General features: G+C 43.7%; 1 protein-coding gene across 3 annotated transcripts in view; it reads right to left on the minus strand.

The window, feature by feature from the left end:
* Positions 1-8,599: 8,599 nt before the first annotated feature.
* Positions 8,600-14,567, minus strand: part of FAM53A (family with sequence similarity 53 member A) — a 68,984-nt gene continuing 63,016 nt past the window's right edge. For all 3 annotated transcript variants that reach the window (XM_084518829.1, XM_084518831.1, XM_084518830.1), the window contains exon 5: positions 8,600-9,796. In XM_084518829.1, coding sequence (XP_084374955.1) covers positions 9,473-9,796 — 324 coding nt within the window. In that variant the 3' untranslated portion in view covers positions 8,600-9,472. The remainder of the gene's footprint in view (positions 9,797-14,567) is intronic.

Consider the following 14,567-nt stretch of genomic DNA (forward strand, 5'->3'; position numbering starts at 1 on the left):
AAACAGGCTGTGGATTTGCTGAGAGCAGAATCGTTTTGCCTCTATTTACTCCCCTTTCTTTCCCTCTCCTCTCCCCCCCTCTCTTCTAATTGGAGCTCACTTGAAAGGTGCAGACACCCACAAAAACAATGCAGCACAATGAGGCTGGCGTTCGTTAAACTGCTTCAACCAAAATCTGTGCCCGGCTCTGCCCTGGGCTTCCTCAGAGGTTTCAGGGTGCTGTCCTAAGGGTTAGATGGAGCACAGGACACCAGCATTTCCCCAGGGTGGGAATCAGACCCCAGAGCAAAGCGTAAGAACACCGTGGAAATTGTGTGCATCGTCATCACAGTGTCCAGGTAGAAGTCATCAGGGAATGCAGCTTCTTGGAGGATGTCTGCCCGTGCCATCCACAGCCCAGAATCATCCCAGCAGTACTGTCATTGGAAAACGAAGGCTATTTCTATTCCTGCTGCAAGAAAATGATAGCCAGGAGGCTGAGTTGCTCCCAGTCTGGAAAGCACAGACTGCTGCATGGTGTCTAGGCCAGGACATGTTATGGTCATCATTAATTTTCATCTAGTTGCTTAACCTCATTAAGGAAACACTGGATTCCTGCTCTAAGCAGACCTCCCATTTCACATCCAAAGGTGAGGAAGAAGAAGAAAAAAAAAAAAAAAGCCAACTAATGGAGATTCTAAATACATTTTTACTAAAAACATTGAATAACTTCTACCAGACAGCAAAGACATCCTAGGAAGGTGCAGTATTTTCCTGCTAGCCTGGACTATCCCTGTACGAATCGGTTACATACTTAGACCAGTTACTTGCAAAAGGCATTAAAATTAGACAGTAAGAGCTATTTGCAAGAATTAACATCAGAAGAAGCACTGACTCTCCAGTGATACAGCAACAAGTGGCGGATGAGTGTCCAAACACACAACAACTTGAAGAACAGCTCGCTTTTCCAGGAAAAGCCCTGCAGAGACCTGGGCTTTGCTTTCTGTGGTCGCTCCCCAGCAGCAGCTCCAGGGAGTAGATGGCAGAGGGCCGAGAGGATCTGAAATGCATTGGGTTACTTGAGCATTTAGGATGGGGAGAAGATGGGGGAATAACACCCACTGCACACCCATAAATGTCATCATGTGCCACCAGTACCGCTGCCAAACGCAGTAAATTCCTTCATGGTTTACACGGCTCAAACCTGGTTCTACGTTTGAAAGAACGGCTCTCTTTCATTCATTTTATCCATGATCTGCTGTTTTCCTTTGGCTTTGGAATCCCATCCACCAAGCAGCCTGCCCAAGACTACCTCCCTCCCCACAAACATCTCACCACAAGCACATCCCCCTATAAACCCTCACTGCCACCCACACCCCCTTTCTCGTCTCTCCCACCTCCCCAAACAGCACAGCCAAACACTCGAGCCCAACAATTTACACAAGTGCTAGCAGGGTGGATTTCAACACCTCCCGAAGCCCCAGCCCCAGCTCTCAGCCTTCAAACAGGTGACTTGCCAGCCGTATTTTTCCAGCCCTGCTCCCTCCCACCTCTGCCCCAAAGAAGGGACTGCTTTTGCCGTGGGCTTCAAAGTGCAGTGCTGCTGTTTGGAAATGCTAAGGATGCAATGCTGTTTGGAAATGATAAGAAACTCAACCGACGTCCCAGCAGTGACTGGCGGGGAGCCAGCAAGCCTGCGGCAGGGCCAGAGCCTGGAGGACACAGCTGCAGGGAGAGCATTGCTATCGGGGAGCTGCAGGCTGCTCCAGCTCCTCCTGGCCCCTTGGCTCGTGGCGGTCACTCCTGCTGCCGTCCTGCCTCTCACCTTTGCTGAGAAAGCTCTGGGAGCAGACAGGAGCGTGAAAGGCCTGTGGGGCACCCCCAAGGGGTTTTGTGGGGTGAAGGAGCTTTGGGGAAGTATTGTAGGCTCACCTGCTGCATGCTTAGCACGGATCTGCTCCCCTCACCCAGGCAGCTCTCCTGCTTTTAGCATGGGGCAGGATGCTGAGCCAGCATCTCAGTGCGAGGCAGAGATGGAAACACCATCATTGCAATGAAGAGATGAAGGCTAGATGGAGGAGGATGGGACGGTGTTCAGGGGGAGGTGTTCAGATGGCTTTACAAAGGCCACTTGCTCTCTGGGGAACCCCCCCAAACACCACGGAACTTTTGTGCTCACCCAAAGTTGAAGTTTCAGCTGCCGAAGGGCAAGCCCTGTCCCGACACACCATGGGCGTGTGTTCATCAAGCAGCCTGGCTAACGAGCAAGCCCAAGTCACAAAGCCCAGCTCACCTCAGTGGCTGGGGCTCAGCTGTCTTGCTGCAGCCCCCCTGCTTGCATCTGTGGGGCAAGCTGGGCAGCCCAATGGCTGGCCATTTGCAAAATGGACTATAACCTCCTTTTGTCCCCATGCCTGGCTTGTTCCATGTGTGTATTCAAGGTTCTCCCCCAGCCTGGGTGTCTCCTTTGATGGGGAGCTGTGCTCCAGCTCGAGAGGTGCACTTTGCTCATGACGTTAGGTCTGCAATTGCTTGGGTGAAGAAAGTGCAATCAGATCCAGCAGGGAACAACCCTTCGGCCCAGAGGAGTTAACCTGAATGTGTAAAATTGAGGCTTGCTGCCACCACCTGCAAGCGAATTTGGAACAGGTGCAGCTCTGAATGCTCTGAGTATGTGAAAACACAGCATCAGACAAATCAGCCAGGAAAAAAAAAACAACATGTAAGTGTGGCTCAATTCCCCTCTGAGAGGCACCAGGGTCACTGCCACCATTCTTAACAGCTCTCACTATGCAAGAAAGGTACAAGCCTTACAGAGTTCAAGGTCTAGACAGCTTTGTGTATGCACAAACAAGACTTGCATCCCCAGGCCTTTCCTGCTTATGGCTTAAAAGCGCGTTCCTTTCTCAAAGAGCAAATAATTTTAGGAAACTCTTCTTGGCAAACAGGATACAAAGATTATCACAGCTGTTCCCATTAGCCCTCACTAAGGTAGGCTGATAGAAATGCCTTCCTTTACAAGTAACATGTTTCAGATCAAAAAAAAACTCAGGAACAACAACAAACAGGAGGACAACTTGCACTTGCTGAAGTTCTGACAGCGTGCCACAAACTTTCTGGTTTAAAATATCTATATTGGATTTTTTTTCTGTTCAGATTTCTCTTTATTTCTGCTGATTTCCACGTTTTCCCCTCTTGCATCTGTCCCCATTTTCTCATGTCCTAGACACACTCCAATAAAACACCTGAAATCAGAACACAGGCATCAGGCAGACAAGTGGGACACTCTCACCCTGCCCTAGATGACAGAGAAGAGCTCTAAGAATATTAGCCCAACATTTTTCCACTAAAAGACCCTGTTTTTAGACTTGTTTTCAATGGCCTAAAGGTATTGAGGCTGAATTTTTTCCATGTCAGGTACTTGCTTTGGGCTGATTTCTTCCATTTGTTAAATATATATATCTATGTGTGCTGAAGTGGTTCAGCATTCTTCATAGGAAGATAAGGATACTGTGCTTTGCTTAAAAAACAAACATACCACCACCACCTCTTCATAGTCATCCTACTAAGAAGTCTGAGCATCTATAGGGACTTAATTTTGCCAAGGTTGCTGTGATTGTCACAAAGCTGGTGTCGCTAATGAGCATTTGTAATTCCTGTAAAATTTAAACTAATTTTGACCTTGCATTAAGAGCTGAAAACATCAGTTTGTAAACTCTTCTGCTAAGTTTGAGACTTCAGCAACTCAACCCTCTGAAAACTGCATCTGTGCTGCTCTGGAACTGAATTTCCAAAATGAGAGGGGATGATGGACGTAAATCAGCAGCACATTTGCATGGGGGATAGAATAGTTCGATGAGGGTGTGGGGATTGGTATAACCCGGAGAGGAAGAACAGAAGTAGATCTTGTAATAGCCACATACACAAAAGTAAAATCCATGCTACCTAGGCACGAAAGGAGATGAAAATTGCCAAGTCCTAGAATTGGCAAACAGCAGATGTAAAGCTGCCTGCAGAGCTGCAATTCACTCTCATGCACCTCTGCGTTATGCAAGAGTCTCTGTTCACGTACCCACGTGTTCTGTACCATGAAGATATCTCATTTCTGTGCATGGAAAAAGCCACTGGGAGAGTGAAGCAGGGTCACGCACCAAAATCAGGCCATTGTATCCTGAACTACAGCCTCATGAGCTGCAAAAAAAAAATCCAAGCGAGGTATTGCCATAGCTGCCTAGCCATGAGCTGCAGCTCTGATGCTTCCAAAAATGTCAGAAACCTCACCTGACGTACAGTGGTGGCAAAACAAAGCAAGTTCAAGAGCAAAGATGAAGAAGAAAGGCAGCTTGGACAGTTGGATGTCTCCCCAGCCCACAGCTGGGTGTTCTGGGGGTATTTTCTTCTTCCCCACTACTGCAGGGAGGAGTTCGGCCACATCTGTTTTGGCAAGTTGGACACAAGTTTGCAGTACCCAGCAGCACAGCCCTCACTTTAAATTCCCATCGTCAGCCAACATCAGGAAGGCTTACCTGAATCAGGGCACTGCATTTCCTTGTCTGAACTGAGATGTCATAAAACATTTAATTTTGTGGTTTGGGTTTTGTTTTAATAGGGTCAAAAATGAAATGCTGCTTTAAGGAAGTTTTCAACTCATCTCTAGAGTTCGTGCTCCTCCAGCTCAAATCACTCACGGCACAGAGCCCTAAGTTACTCTGCAGCAGCAAAAATCCCACATTAAACAGTGCTGCAGATAGTGAAAGCACCCTCATTTTCCCCTAGTAAATACCAGGTTTCAGCATACCAGTGATTGCTGTGCTGACCAGATGGCGGTGGGAGCAGTAGCTTGGATGATGTTAATTACACACAAACTCCAAAACAACCGATGTCAAAACTCGCTTTGAAAACACCAGAATGGGCTGCTAAGCATATGGTAGCAACGCTCCTCTGAAACCATATTTTGTGTGTGTTAAACAACTGACGAGCTCCACCAGAGGGTCCGAGGATAAGTAGCCCCAGGGGCAGGGTCCCAGCCCCTGGCTATTTGATGCTGGTGAAGGAAAAGGCACGTGGATATGTGGTGGAAGAGCCCACAGCTCCTGCGCCAGGTCCTATGTGTGCCACATACCCAACCCATTTGTCTCGTTTAAGCACAAGACATGAGCTTGAAGGAAACGTCCCAGGTAATCCAAGCTGCCCTGGATGATCTCCAGTGAGGGAACAGAGACTGCTTTGAAAGCCCAGTGTGCAAGCACAGCAAGATTTACACACACTTGGGTACTTTTTAAAACTGAACACAGTACAGTATGCAAAATGAGATCAAGAAACTGTTTCGAGGAGATCTGCCACTCACCACCAAGGACTTTTGGTCAAAGTTGTGTTGTCAGAGGTTCAGCAGGGCCTGGCCTGTTGTTGCCCCAACAGCTCAGTCAGCACCTTTACCTTTATTTTCCAGCTGCAGGTGAAGTCAGCAGACTCCACCCTGCCAAAATGGACTCGGATATGGTCAGGTACAGATGTAGGTGTTTCACAACGACGATTTAGGCCAAGCTTACAAAACAGGGGCCTATTTTCTGGCAAATGGCAACTCTGGATAGGATCTACATGTCACATGTTATAGCTGAACTCCTGTGTTATAGCTGAACTCCTGGAGCTCCTGTTTCTGCTCCAGGGTGCTTTCCTTGATGTTATCCTCACGTCTTCCTCCAGCAGTTATTTACCTTGCAACTTCTAGTCCTTGGTTGTTGCGTTAGGCCTCAGGAGAAAGTATCACTCACCCTAGCTGCAATTTAAGCCCGGCCTACCGCAAGATTTCAAGCTCGATTCTTTCAGTGCTTCCTCGAATGCATTTTCCCACGTTCCAACCTATCTCCAACATATCAGCTGTGCCCCTCTCGACTGGACTCTGCACTCCTAAGCGCAGTATCTCGAGTCGTGGACTAAATCCCGTGCTTCCCAGGAGCACCTGCACCTCGTGAGCCTTGCCAAACGCATCGCCGTTTGTGAACCTTAGCCTGAAGCTCGCCTTTCTCCTACTGGCAAGGCCAACTCCCAGCTCCCTTATCGGAAGAACTAACGAGTTGGCCCAACACTGGATTTGTGCAGTCGTTCAACCCCATCTAAATTTAGTGCCTTGCTGAAAAGGATCTTGTCTTTCCCTATCTCCTCCCTGTTGCAACCATTTCTGCAAGTTGCCAAGACTATTTTGAATTCTAATGCTATCTTATCTCTCACATCTGTCCAGCTTCCTGTTGACTGCAAATTTAACAAGCATGCTACTTTGTTAGCCCGGTTACTAATAAAAATGAGAGATAAGTGACCTAGAGTAACTCCCACAGCCTGTGCAGAAGTCTGCTGTTCTGACACCGGCTGCGAGATGGAAGGAAACCACTCCCAGACCCAAGCTGCTCTCAGCCTAGCTCAGCCACTACCAAATACAATTCAATCTCTGAAACCATGTTTTCCCTTTTTGCAAACTGCCTTCTTTAGTTGCCCAAAACAGCCCCTCGGTTTTATCCTGTAATCTAGTGCAAGAGAGGTGCCAAATTCACCATCCATTAATTTCTTTTGGAGCAGGTCTTGATATCTTGCGTATGATGCAAGGCCAAAGCCTGCCCCAGCTGAAATAACTTCTAACCAGTAATTCCTTTTACTCTTGGTTCTCATGTGGGATTACATTAGGGGCTAGAGACGAAGTGCACAGATTCCTTTCAGCCAACTTCTTCATTTTCTGTGTTCCTGCACAGCTGTTCAACTACTTATTTTCCTGTCACCAACTAATAAGAGCCTGAACTAGATAATTACTACTTCCTACTTTCACAAAACTTGTTCTTCAGTATCTAAAACCACTCCTTTCTGTCTGCGTCTATGAAAGGGCTATTTAGAGTTTTAACAGCTGGCTGCCATGGGACTGGAGCCCTGTGTTACCATAAGCAAACACATCTGTACTTTAACTTGGGAAACCCCTTCCGACCCAAGTATGGGGGTAGGAATGTGGCTTTGTGTTGAGTGAAAACAATGCACCTACAGAAGGGAACTGCAGAGCCCTGCCTTTGAGGCTGGAGAAGTGAATTTGAGATCTCATAATTCAGAGCTAGAATATTATCTGCTCTATTCTTGGCTTTGCTTTATCACTGTCTTCGTAACAGCTGCAGTTCCTGCTAAAGCTTTTTCCCCCCGCTCTCCCTTGACAAAGTACATCTTACCTCCTTTTATTCATGCCCTTTGAAGTATTTTCTTCTTTTACTTCTTCCAGGAGAGCTTGTCTTCCTTGGAGGAAGAGCCAAACGGATTGCCACGCTAGTTTTCTCATTCCATGCCATTACAGTTTTAACCATTCAAGCAGGCAAATTGGCTTTTAAGTGATCCCAGTTGTACAATTGGCCTTCACTACAATCCTACTTTAAAGCTGATTCAATTTTACTTACCTCTATTGCTCAATTAAGAAAAATACAAAGAAGTGTAGCTCTGCAACTAGTAATTGCAGCCTCAGCAGGAGCTTGGTAGTCCCATTACCCATGATGACAGATCACCACCACACTGCAGTGCATCTCCCACCTATCCACAAGGAAGAACAGCTGTACCTCATTCAGCACTTCTTGAAACCTAATCTTTAGAGTGCAAAACCAGTGATTTTCAGTTGCATATAGTTGTTCCTAATAGCTTGTGCATGTATATATAGCACCACCTGCATGATCTCTGCTACAGAGGAGCAAATACCTGTGTGTGATGCACATTTAACAGGAGCTTCTGAAGGAAATGAAAGCTTTGCTCTTGTACCATCTCTTTTATTTACACTGCTAGAAAAAGGAGGATGACTTTGTGCTGCTGCAGCTTCACCATCTCCCACGCAATGTATATTAACACATCAAGAACCTAACAAGTCTTTTCAGTGTTCTTGCACCTCCGTATGCATGCATACCAGCATCGGTATCACAGACCACTGCTGCTCTTCGTGGTAGATACAGTAGGAGTCATAAGGGCGATAAAAACATTTAGAGTTTTTACTGGTTATCCAAGCTTTTAAAACTCTGTATAGATAGTAAGTTATATAAGCTGGTTCAGTAATCACAGACCAATTCTTTTTATGACCAAAGGCTGACCTAATCACAAGGCTGGAGCCTGGGTCACACCTTGCTCAGCCTCAAGATATTCTTTTCTCATATAATCATGCTGTTAGGTGACTTGGAACATTGCTGTATTTTGGTTTTATGGTACAAGTTACCATAGGGAGCTGGCTCATTTAAGCAGACCAACATGATGCACTGAAATGCCATAATCTAAGCCTCTCCATTTCTATCCAATTTAAAAACTCCATTTTGAAATTAATTTACTCCTTGACCAGGAAAATCCCTATTCCATCTGAACTAACGGAGTAAGTATGTGTTGCAATAGCCTGCAATGAATACAATATTACATTAGAGATAATTATGGTGTATGTAATCACTGAGACACTTCTGGGATCCAGCATGAATTATTCCCCAGCTCCCCAGACTAACTTGACTTCACTTCCTTTTCAGATGACCAGAAGTCTGTCCTCCACCCAGCTCTGCACATAAACACCACATTGCAGAATATGCCCCAGATTATAGATTTTCCTCAAGTAAAATTCATCAACAGACACAAGTGCAAAGCAAAATGTCATTTTATTTAATTCAAGGACTATTTTCCTTCTAGTATTGCTGAAGGGATCACCTCCTGGGGAATTGATCATTACAAAGTCCCTGTCTAAAAGTTCAAGTGCTCTTGTTGTACATTCTTTTGAACCACAGAAAACATAATGACCAAGTAGGTGGGCAGCTACTTGCAGTTTTATCCCACCTAAATTAGCATTGCTTCAGGCTAGAAAACAATTCAAGTAGTAAAATCATGGAAAATGTTAACCTTTAAGGTTACTACCATATTTTGATCAAAAAGTCCTGAATGTATGAAAAGAACATTTGTACATGTTATGAACTTTTTTTTTAACCAGACGCTGTCAAAGATGGCAGTTAAGTGTTTTGGACCAGTTGTCAACCAGGTATTTAAGAGTTCTGTCTGAAGGTTTATTACCAATTTCATTATGTAATTCACTTTTCACATTAAGCTCTTTAACAAAAGCAACATATACCCGCACCAGAATCACTGTAGACAGATTTAGTTTTATAGAATGCCCTTCTGAAAATTCATTTCAAAATAGAGATGCTTTTTCTCCAGAACTGTAAAAGCCATAAAAATGCAAAATATCTGTTAGGAAATTTTATAATCAAAATTATTCCTTAATGTTCAAAATAACATTTAACCTCCTACTTTTTTGTTGTTGTTGTTGTTGTCATCCACATATTGATCAATAGACTAAACAGGTAACAATGGTTTACGTTTTTCCCCCACCTGAAACATTTCTAACACAGGCCCAAGATAGGCAATACAGAGATTCAGGGACATGGATTATGCATGGCAAAGGTAATCCTCTATCATTTTAATTTAGAACAACTCTGATTCTAGCACACAACTTTGAGTCTCAGTTGTTTTCAATCTGCTCTAGGTCCAAGTCCCCACAGTCTAGAGGAAAGATGCCCTCTTCAGTGCTCTCACAATCACTTGTGTCCTCATCGCTTTCACACACTGCAGCTGCTTTCTTATAATCCCTTGTTTTGAAGCTACCTTGGCATGACCCATGATGCCTTACTTCATCCAGCTGTTCTTTCATCGGACTGGAACCAGGGGTGATGATGTTCATAAGATCATTTGAGTCACATGGGGATGACACAATTGTCTTCATTTGTGTGTCATCATCGTCATCTTCATAATCAAGGGAGCAAAGACTTTTGGAATTTTTTAAAGTCTGCAAGTGAAAAAACATGAGTAAGTTAGCAATGATTGCACAGGAGGAGCAGAATAAATTCTCTAAGTTCTTGAATGGGTTAAGGGTATGTACACAAGTTTAGAAAGGCATACGTGTTTAAAATTACACTGGAAACAACGTGGAGAATGAAGAAAAAAGGAAGAAAGGCATTTACTTAATAAACAGTCTGGTTTTGCACAGATGTTTTGCCAATGTAGATTCAAGTTAGTGACAAAAATTAGCAGTCCCCTTCTTTCTAAGAAAAGACCAAAAACCTACCTTTACTCAACTAAATAAGGATCAACAAGCATCCGATCTGATATATTAACTCCCCAGCAAACCCAGAGCATACCAGTTGGTAACATAAGCATTTAGGTCAAACAGTCGCACCGCAGCCTAGCCAACAATTAATTTTTCAAAGTTCCCAAATGTGCAGATAACGAGCTCCCTGGCCTCACCTCGGTGACACAAGAGCCTGCAACAAGGCAGCTGGCACATTTCGGTAACCTCAAAACAGGGGAAAGCCAAGCTCCTGCTGGAAACATCTTGCTCCAGAGACAGCTTAGTTTGTTCAAGTGGTACCCAGAAGTAAGACAAGCTCAGGAATTTGAGAGCCGTTTAAATGAGTATATTAAAAAACAAAGGGGGTGCTCACCTTGACTTAAAAGAGAAAACCTCAGTGCGCTATCTCTGCCCCTCAGATACAGGAATAAAGTGCCTGAGCTCCTCACGCAACTGAAATGGATGCTTGATGAGAATCCAAAAGCTGCAATTAACAGCAAGGCCATACAGAAAGCAGAAGCTGGATTTTAGTCTGTGCAAAACTTCTGAATTCTGTCTCTTGAATGCGCACAGTGAGCCGAAATAGCCACAAAGGGCTTCTTTCTAAAGCAGTAAGAACCTGGAGAATCACGTTGTGGGGGCTCTCGATATTGTACTGGTTAAGCGCCTCCAGTCTTGCATGCACACGGTGATTATTTATTACAGCCAGATCCACAGGGAACAAAATCAACTGTTCACACCCATTTTCAACTTCCCCCCTCAGTTTGTCATTTCTTAAGTATTTTATATTTGTTAATATATTTGTATGAAATAGGAACACTACAACACTCATGATGTGTTATGAACCAGATGCTTTTCCAGAGCACTGGAAAATTTTTCTACTCCACCAGTGCACATTAGCAGCCATATGAGCAGCTTACCAGATCTGTTCAGTGGCTTTTAAACAAAAATTCATGAACTCAGAGGAAATCTACAGACATTGGCCTGCCTTGCCTGTATATGACTATCAATATATCCCTACATTCAGTCTACATAGAAAAATTATTTGAGGGAAAACTCGGGTAACAGTGAAAAGCAACACACACTTGAGTTCTGGAATTCACAGTCCAGCCAGGCTGAGGAACGAACAGGACTTGTAAGGGAGGTGGTTCACCATCACTGGAGCCTCTCCATAGCTGGGGCACTGCAGCAGTATTCCCCAAGGCTGCACCAAATGCAAACACTTCAGTGTTACGCTCTTCGCTACTGCCCAGAGGTTTGTTATGCCTATATGGTACACCACTCTTGCTCAAAGGGCTCTGCTACCTTATAATTTGTAGTAGATCTCTAGTTAGGTTTAAGGCCAGAAGGATCTGAGGGATAGCAGTGTGCCTGGGCAGACAGAAACAAGACTTCATTTAGGAGTTGGTTTATGCAATTCCAGGAACTGCATCCAAAGATCAACCTTCAGGGGGGAAAAAAAAGAAGACTGATCACAGTTCCACCAGGAGGAATTCACTGAAGTGTTAGCCTTCATCAAAACCCACATCCTATTTCAGATGTAACAAAATTGATAACCTTGCATAAGCAAAAAGCTTTATACAGCCATGTTCCCCTCCCCTGTTTTATATACCAAAAAACAGCTTTGGTATAACACACATTGCTGTTTTCAGAACACATTTTGACATAGCTCACTTGCAGCTTATGCAAGCACAAACATTTGAGCTCCTTTTTATGACTAAGAGGTGTGAATTTCTCATATTTACTTAAAAGCAAACCAGCATATTTTGAAGTAGAAAGTGTTAAAGGATATTCTAATCTTATCTCATTGCTCTGAAAAAGAGAATACATTTCCTGTTGTGCATCTCCGCATAGGGGACAGTATTTCTAGTCCTTTAAATCTTACAGTAGACATCAGGAAGGAAAGGCATCAAATAAAGGAGAGCTTTCAAAGATCTGCTTTCAGTGTTTTAGAAAGGAATTCCCGAGTCCCCCTTCAAAATATCTTTTATTCAATTTACTGCTAGAAATTAATCCAACCACACAGCTGTCTTTCTAGAAGGTTTGTGTACATAAATGGAAAATTGCCTGTTAGCTGCACTGTGCTGAAACCACTTGAATGGGAACTTTTAGCTGGTTTCAACACAACAGCAAGTGCATTCAACTGGGTCTTTGTTCACCCACTTGTCACAACCGCACCGAACTAAAAATAGGTGGATTTATTATCTCGCAGCACAATCCCGCTCCTTTCACAAAGCAAAAAGGTAGAAGTCTCAATGCATTCAAGCCCTCTGAGCTGCAGCTTGACATGTTACGCTGGTACAGTACCACACCTTTCATGCACAATTGTGCTCTGCGGGGAGCCAGCGAGGACTTGCTCAATGGTCCTCCTTCTATAAAGGATGCTGGGCTAACAAGACAAAAGAGTCCGCAGTTGGCAATGGATAGAACTCAATCAGCTAAAAGTATTCTTTTGTGCAATGGGGGGAAAAAAAGAAACTCGGTTTTAAAAGAAGGGAGGCGATAAAATGTCTGAATATTAAGAATAAAACTTTGTACCAAAAACAATGACGGGGAGGGAAATAAAAGAAATCTCTCTAGACCCTTGCCATACAAAGCAAACAAGAAAGGCCCAGAGTAGCCTGAAAGGAAGCTAATGTCTGTACTCTTTACTAAACCTCAAGTTCAGAAAGTGATAATACATCACTTTCCAAATATAAAAAGCAATAAAAAGGTTGGGTTTTGTTTTACTAACAAAACTAGAGCATTCGCTACAGCAGTCAAGGGAAAACCAAGTCATTTGCAGGCATTAAGACCTAGGGCATAATAGGAGCAGCAGTTCTCATGCTTCTTCCCCACGCCCCCCTCACACCCCAAGCCCACCCGTTCCCCCCTCGGATTGAATGGGGTGCAGGACACAGCTGCTCCCAGGAGGTGCAGCTGCAGCAGCTGGCACCAAGAGGAGAGCAAAGGAAACCCAGAAACCCTGAGCCCACCCTGTTGCCTCTCAGCAGGCATCTCAACAGCAATAGCAGCTCCCTGAAGCTGCAGGTTTAGGAAGAAAGGGAATTCATCACATTAAGGAGCTACCTGGCTCACCTTCTGTCCCATCCGGAGACTCCTGCCTATGACTGAACAATGTGGAGATGCTGCTTTAAGACTTATTTCACTTCCTGGACTTGCTTCTCCTACAGCTTGGTCAGACCGGCTCAAAATCCAAGGCCTCCACTGTTAGCAACTCAGAAGCACCACATGTAGCATGACACATTAGCATCTCAGTCCCCTATCCCCAACAAGGTTACAGCTTAGCCTCAGCAATAACGAAGTCCAACTACATTTAAGAGAAGACATTTGATTTACAAAGCTAAGTTGGAGACTGCATAACTTTAAATTATGCAAACTGTCACAACAGAGCGGTACTAAACACTACATGGAATCCTGCTGAAAGATGCCTCCTAAACATACCTCACCTGACATCACCTCCCATCACAAACAGACATGAACAGAGGTGTCCTTTCCTATAAAAGGCATTTTCAGGTCATGCATCTAATTACTTGTATTTTCAGTTCATGCATCCAATTAACTGTATTAGTATCTCTCAGGGTGGAGACATGTACAGTGTTTATTGCAAACCATCGGATTTTGTAGATTAAGAAATCTGTCCTAACATCCGCACCTTCTAAGTAACATTAAATGAAATAGTAAAAAGTGCAGTTTATGTAACAAACAAACCCTACTGTAGAATAAACCTCCTAGCTCTGAGCATTTTGTTCACAGATAATGTTAAGAGGCTAAAGTTTGTTTTTAACTTGTATGGACTGAACTAAGGTGACTGAGGAAAAAAAAATCCCTGTTCAAAACAGAAGTGTAAAAAAATTGAGCTGTTTGTAGACAAAGAAGGTAAGTCCTCTTTGCAAAAGTAAAGGACCTAGCTAAGAATCAATACAAGCTGACACGCAGCAATATGAAAGTTGTTCAGTACTTTGTCTCTGCTGTATCTTCAAAAGGTAATTTTAATTTTTTAGATGTAAGTGCCCAGGAAGGGAAGTAAACTGACATCAACTCATTTCACATCAGATGCTAAACAGGATCATGAAGTAATAGGCTTTCATCTTCCACTAGCCAGACTGTTCTAGATTTAAACATTCTGCTTTCTGGTGTAGTCTACCATGAAAGCTGATCTATTTATTGGCCTAGATTTTTTTTTAATGCTTATTCTAAATTGTGCCACAGTATCCTTGTAAAGTTTGTTTATGAGCTGTAAGAACTTGTGATTTAATTTGGCCTTTTTATTTTGTACTATTAGTTGAAGAAATATGTCCCAATGAAATAGAAATATTTTTCCGAAATGCTGAGTTTGTCTAATTACACTCACATACACAAGGATACGAGGCTATTCATCACATGAAAGAACTGACTTGAAACTACTGGGGTAGTTAAAGGTCTACAAAATGGACAGACTGGGAAGCCAGGGGAGGAAGCACCTGTGCTCAATTAAGTTTCATCATTA

The sequence above is a fragment of the Aythya ferina genome, assembly GCF_964211825.1.
Source record: "Aythya ferina genome assembly, chromosome: 4".
Classification (NCBI taxonomy): Eukaryota; Metazoa; Chordata; class Aves; order Anseriformes; family Anatidae; genus Aythya; species Aythya ferina.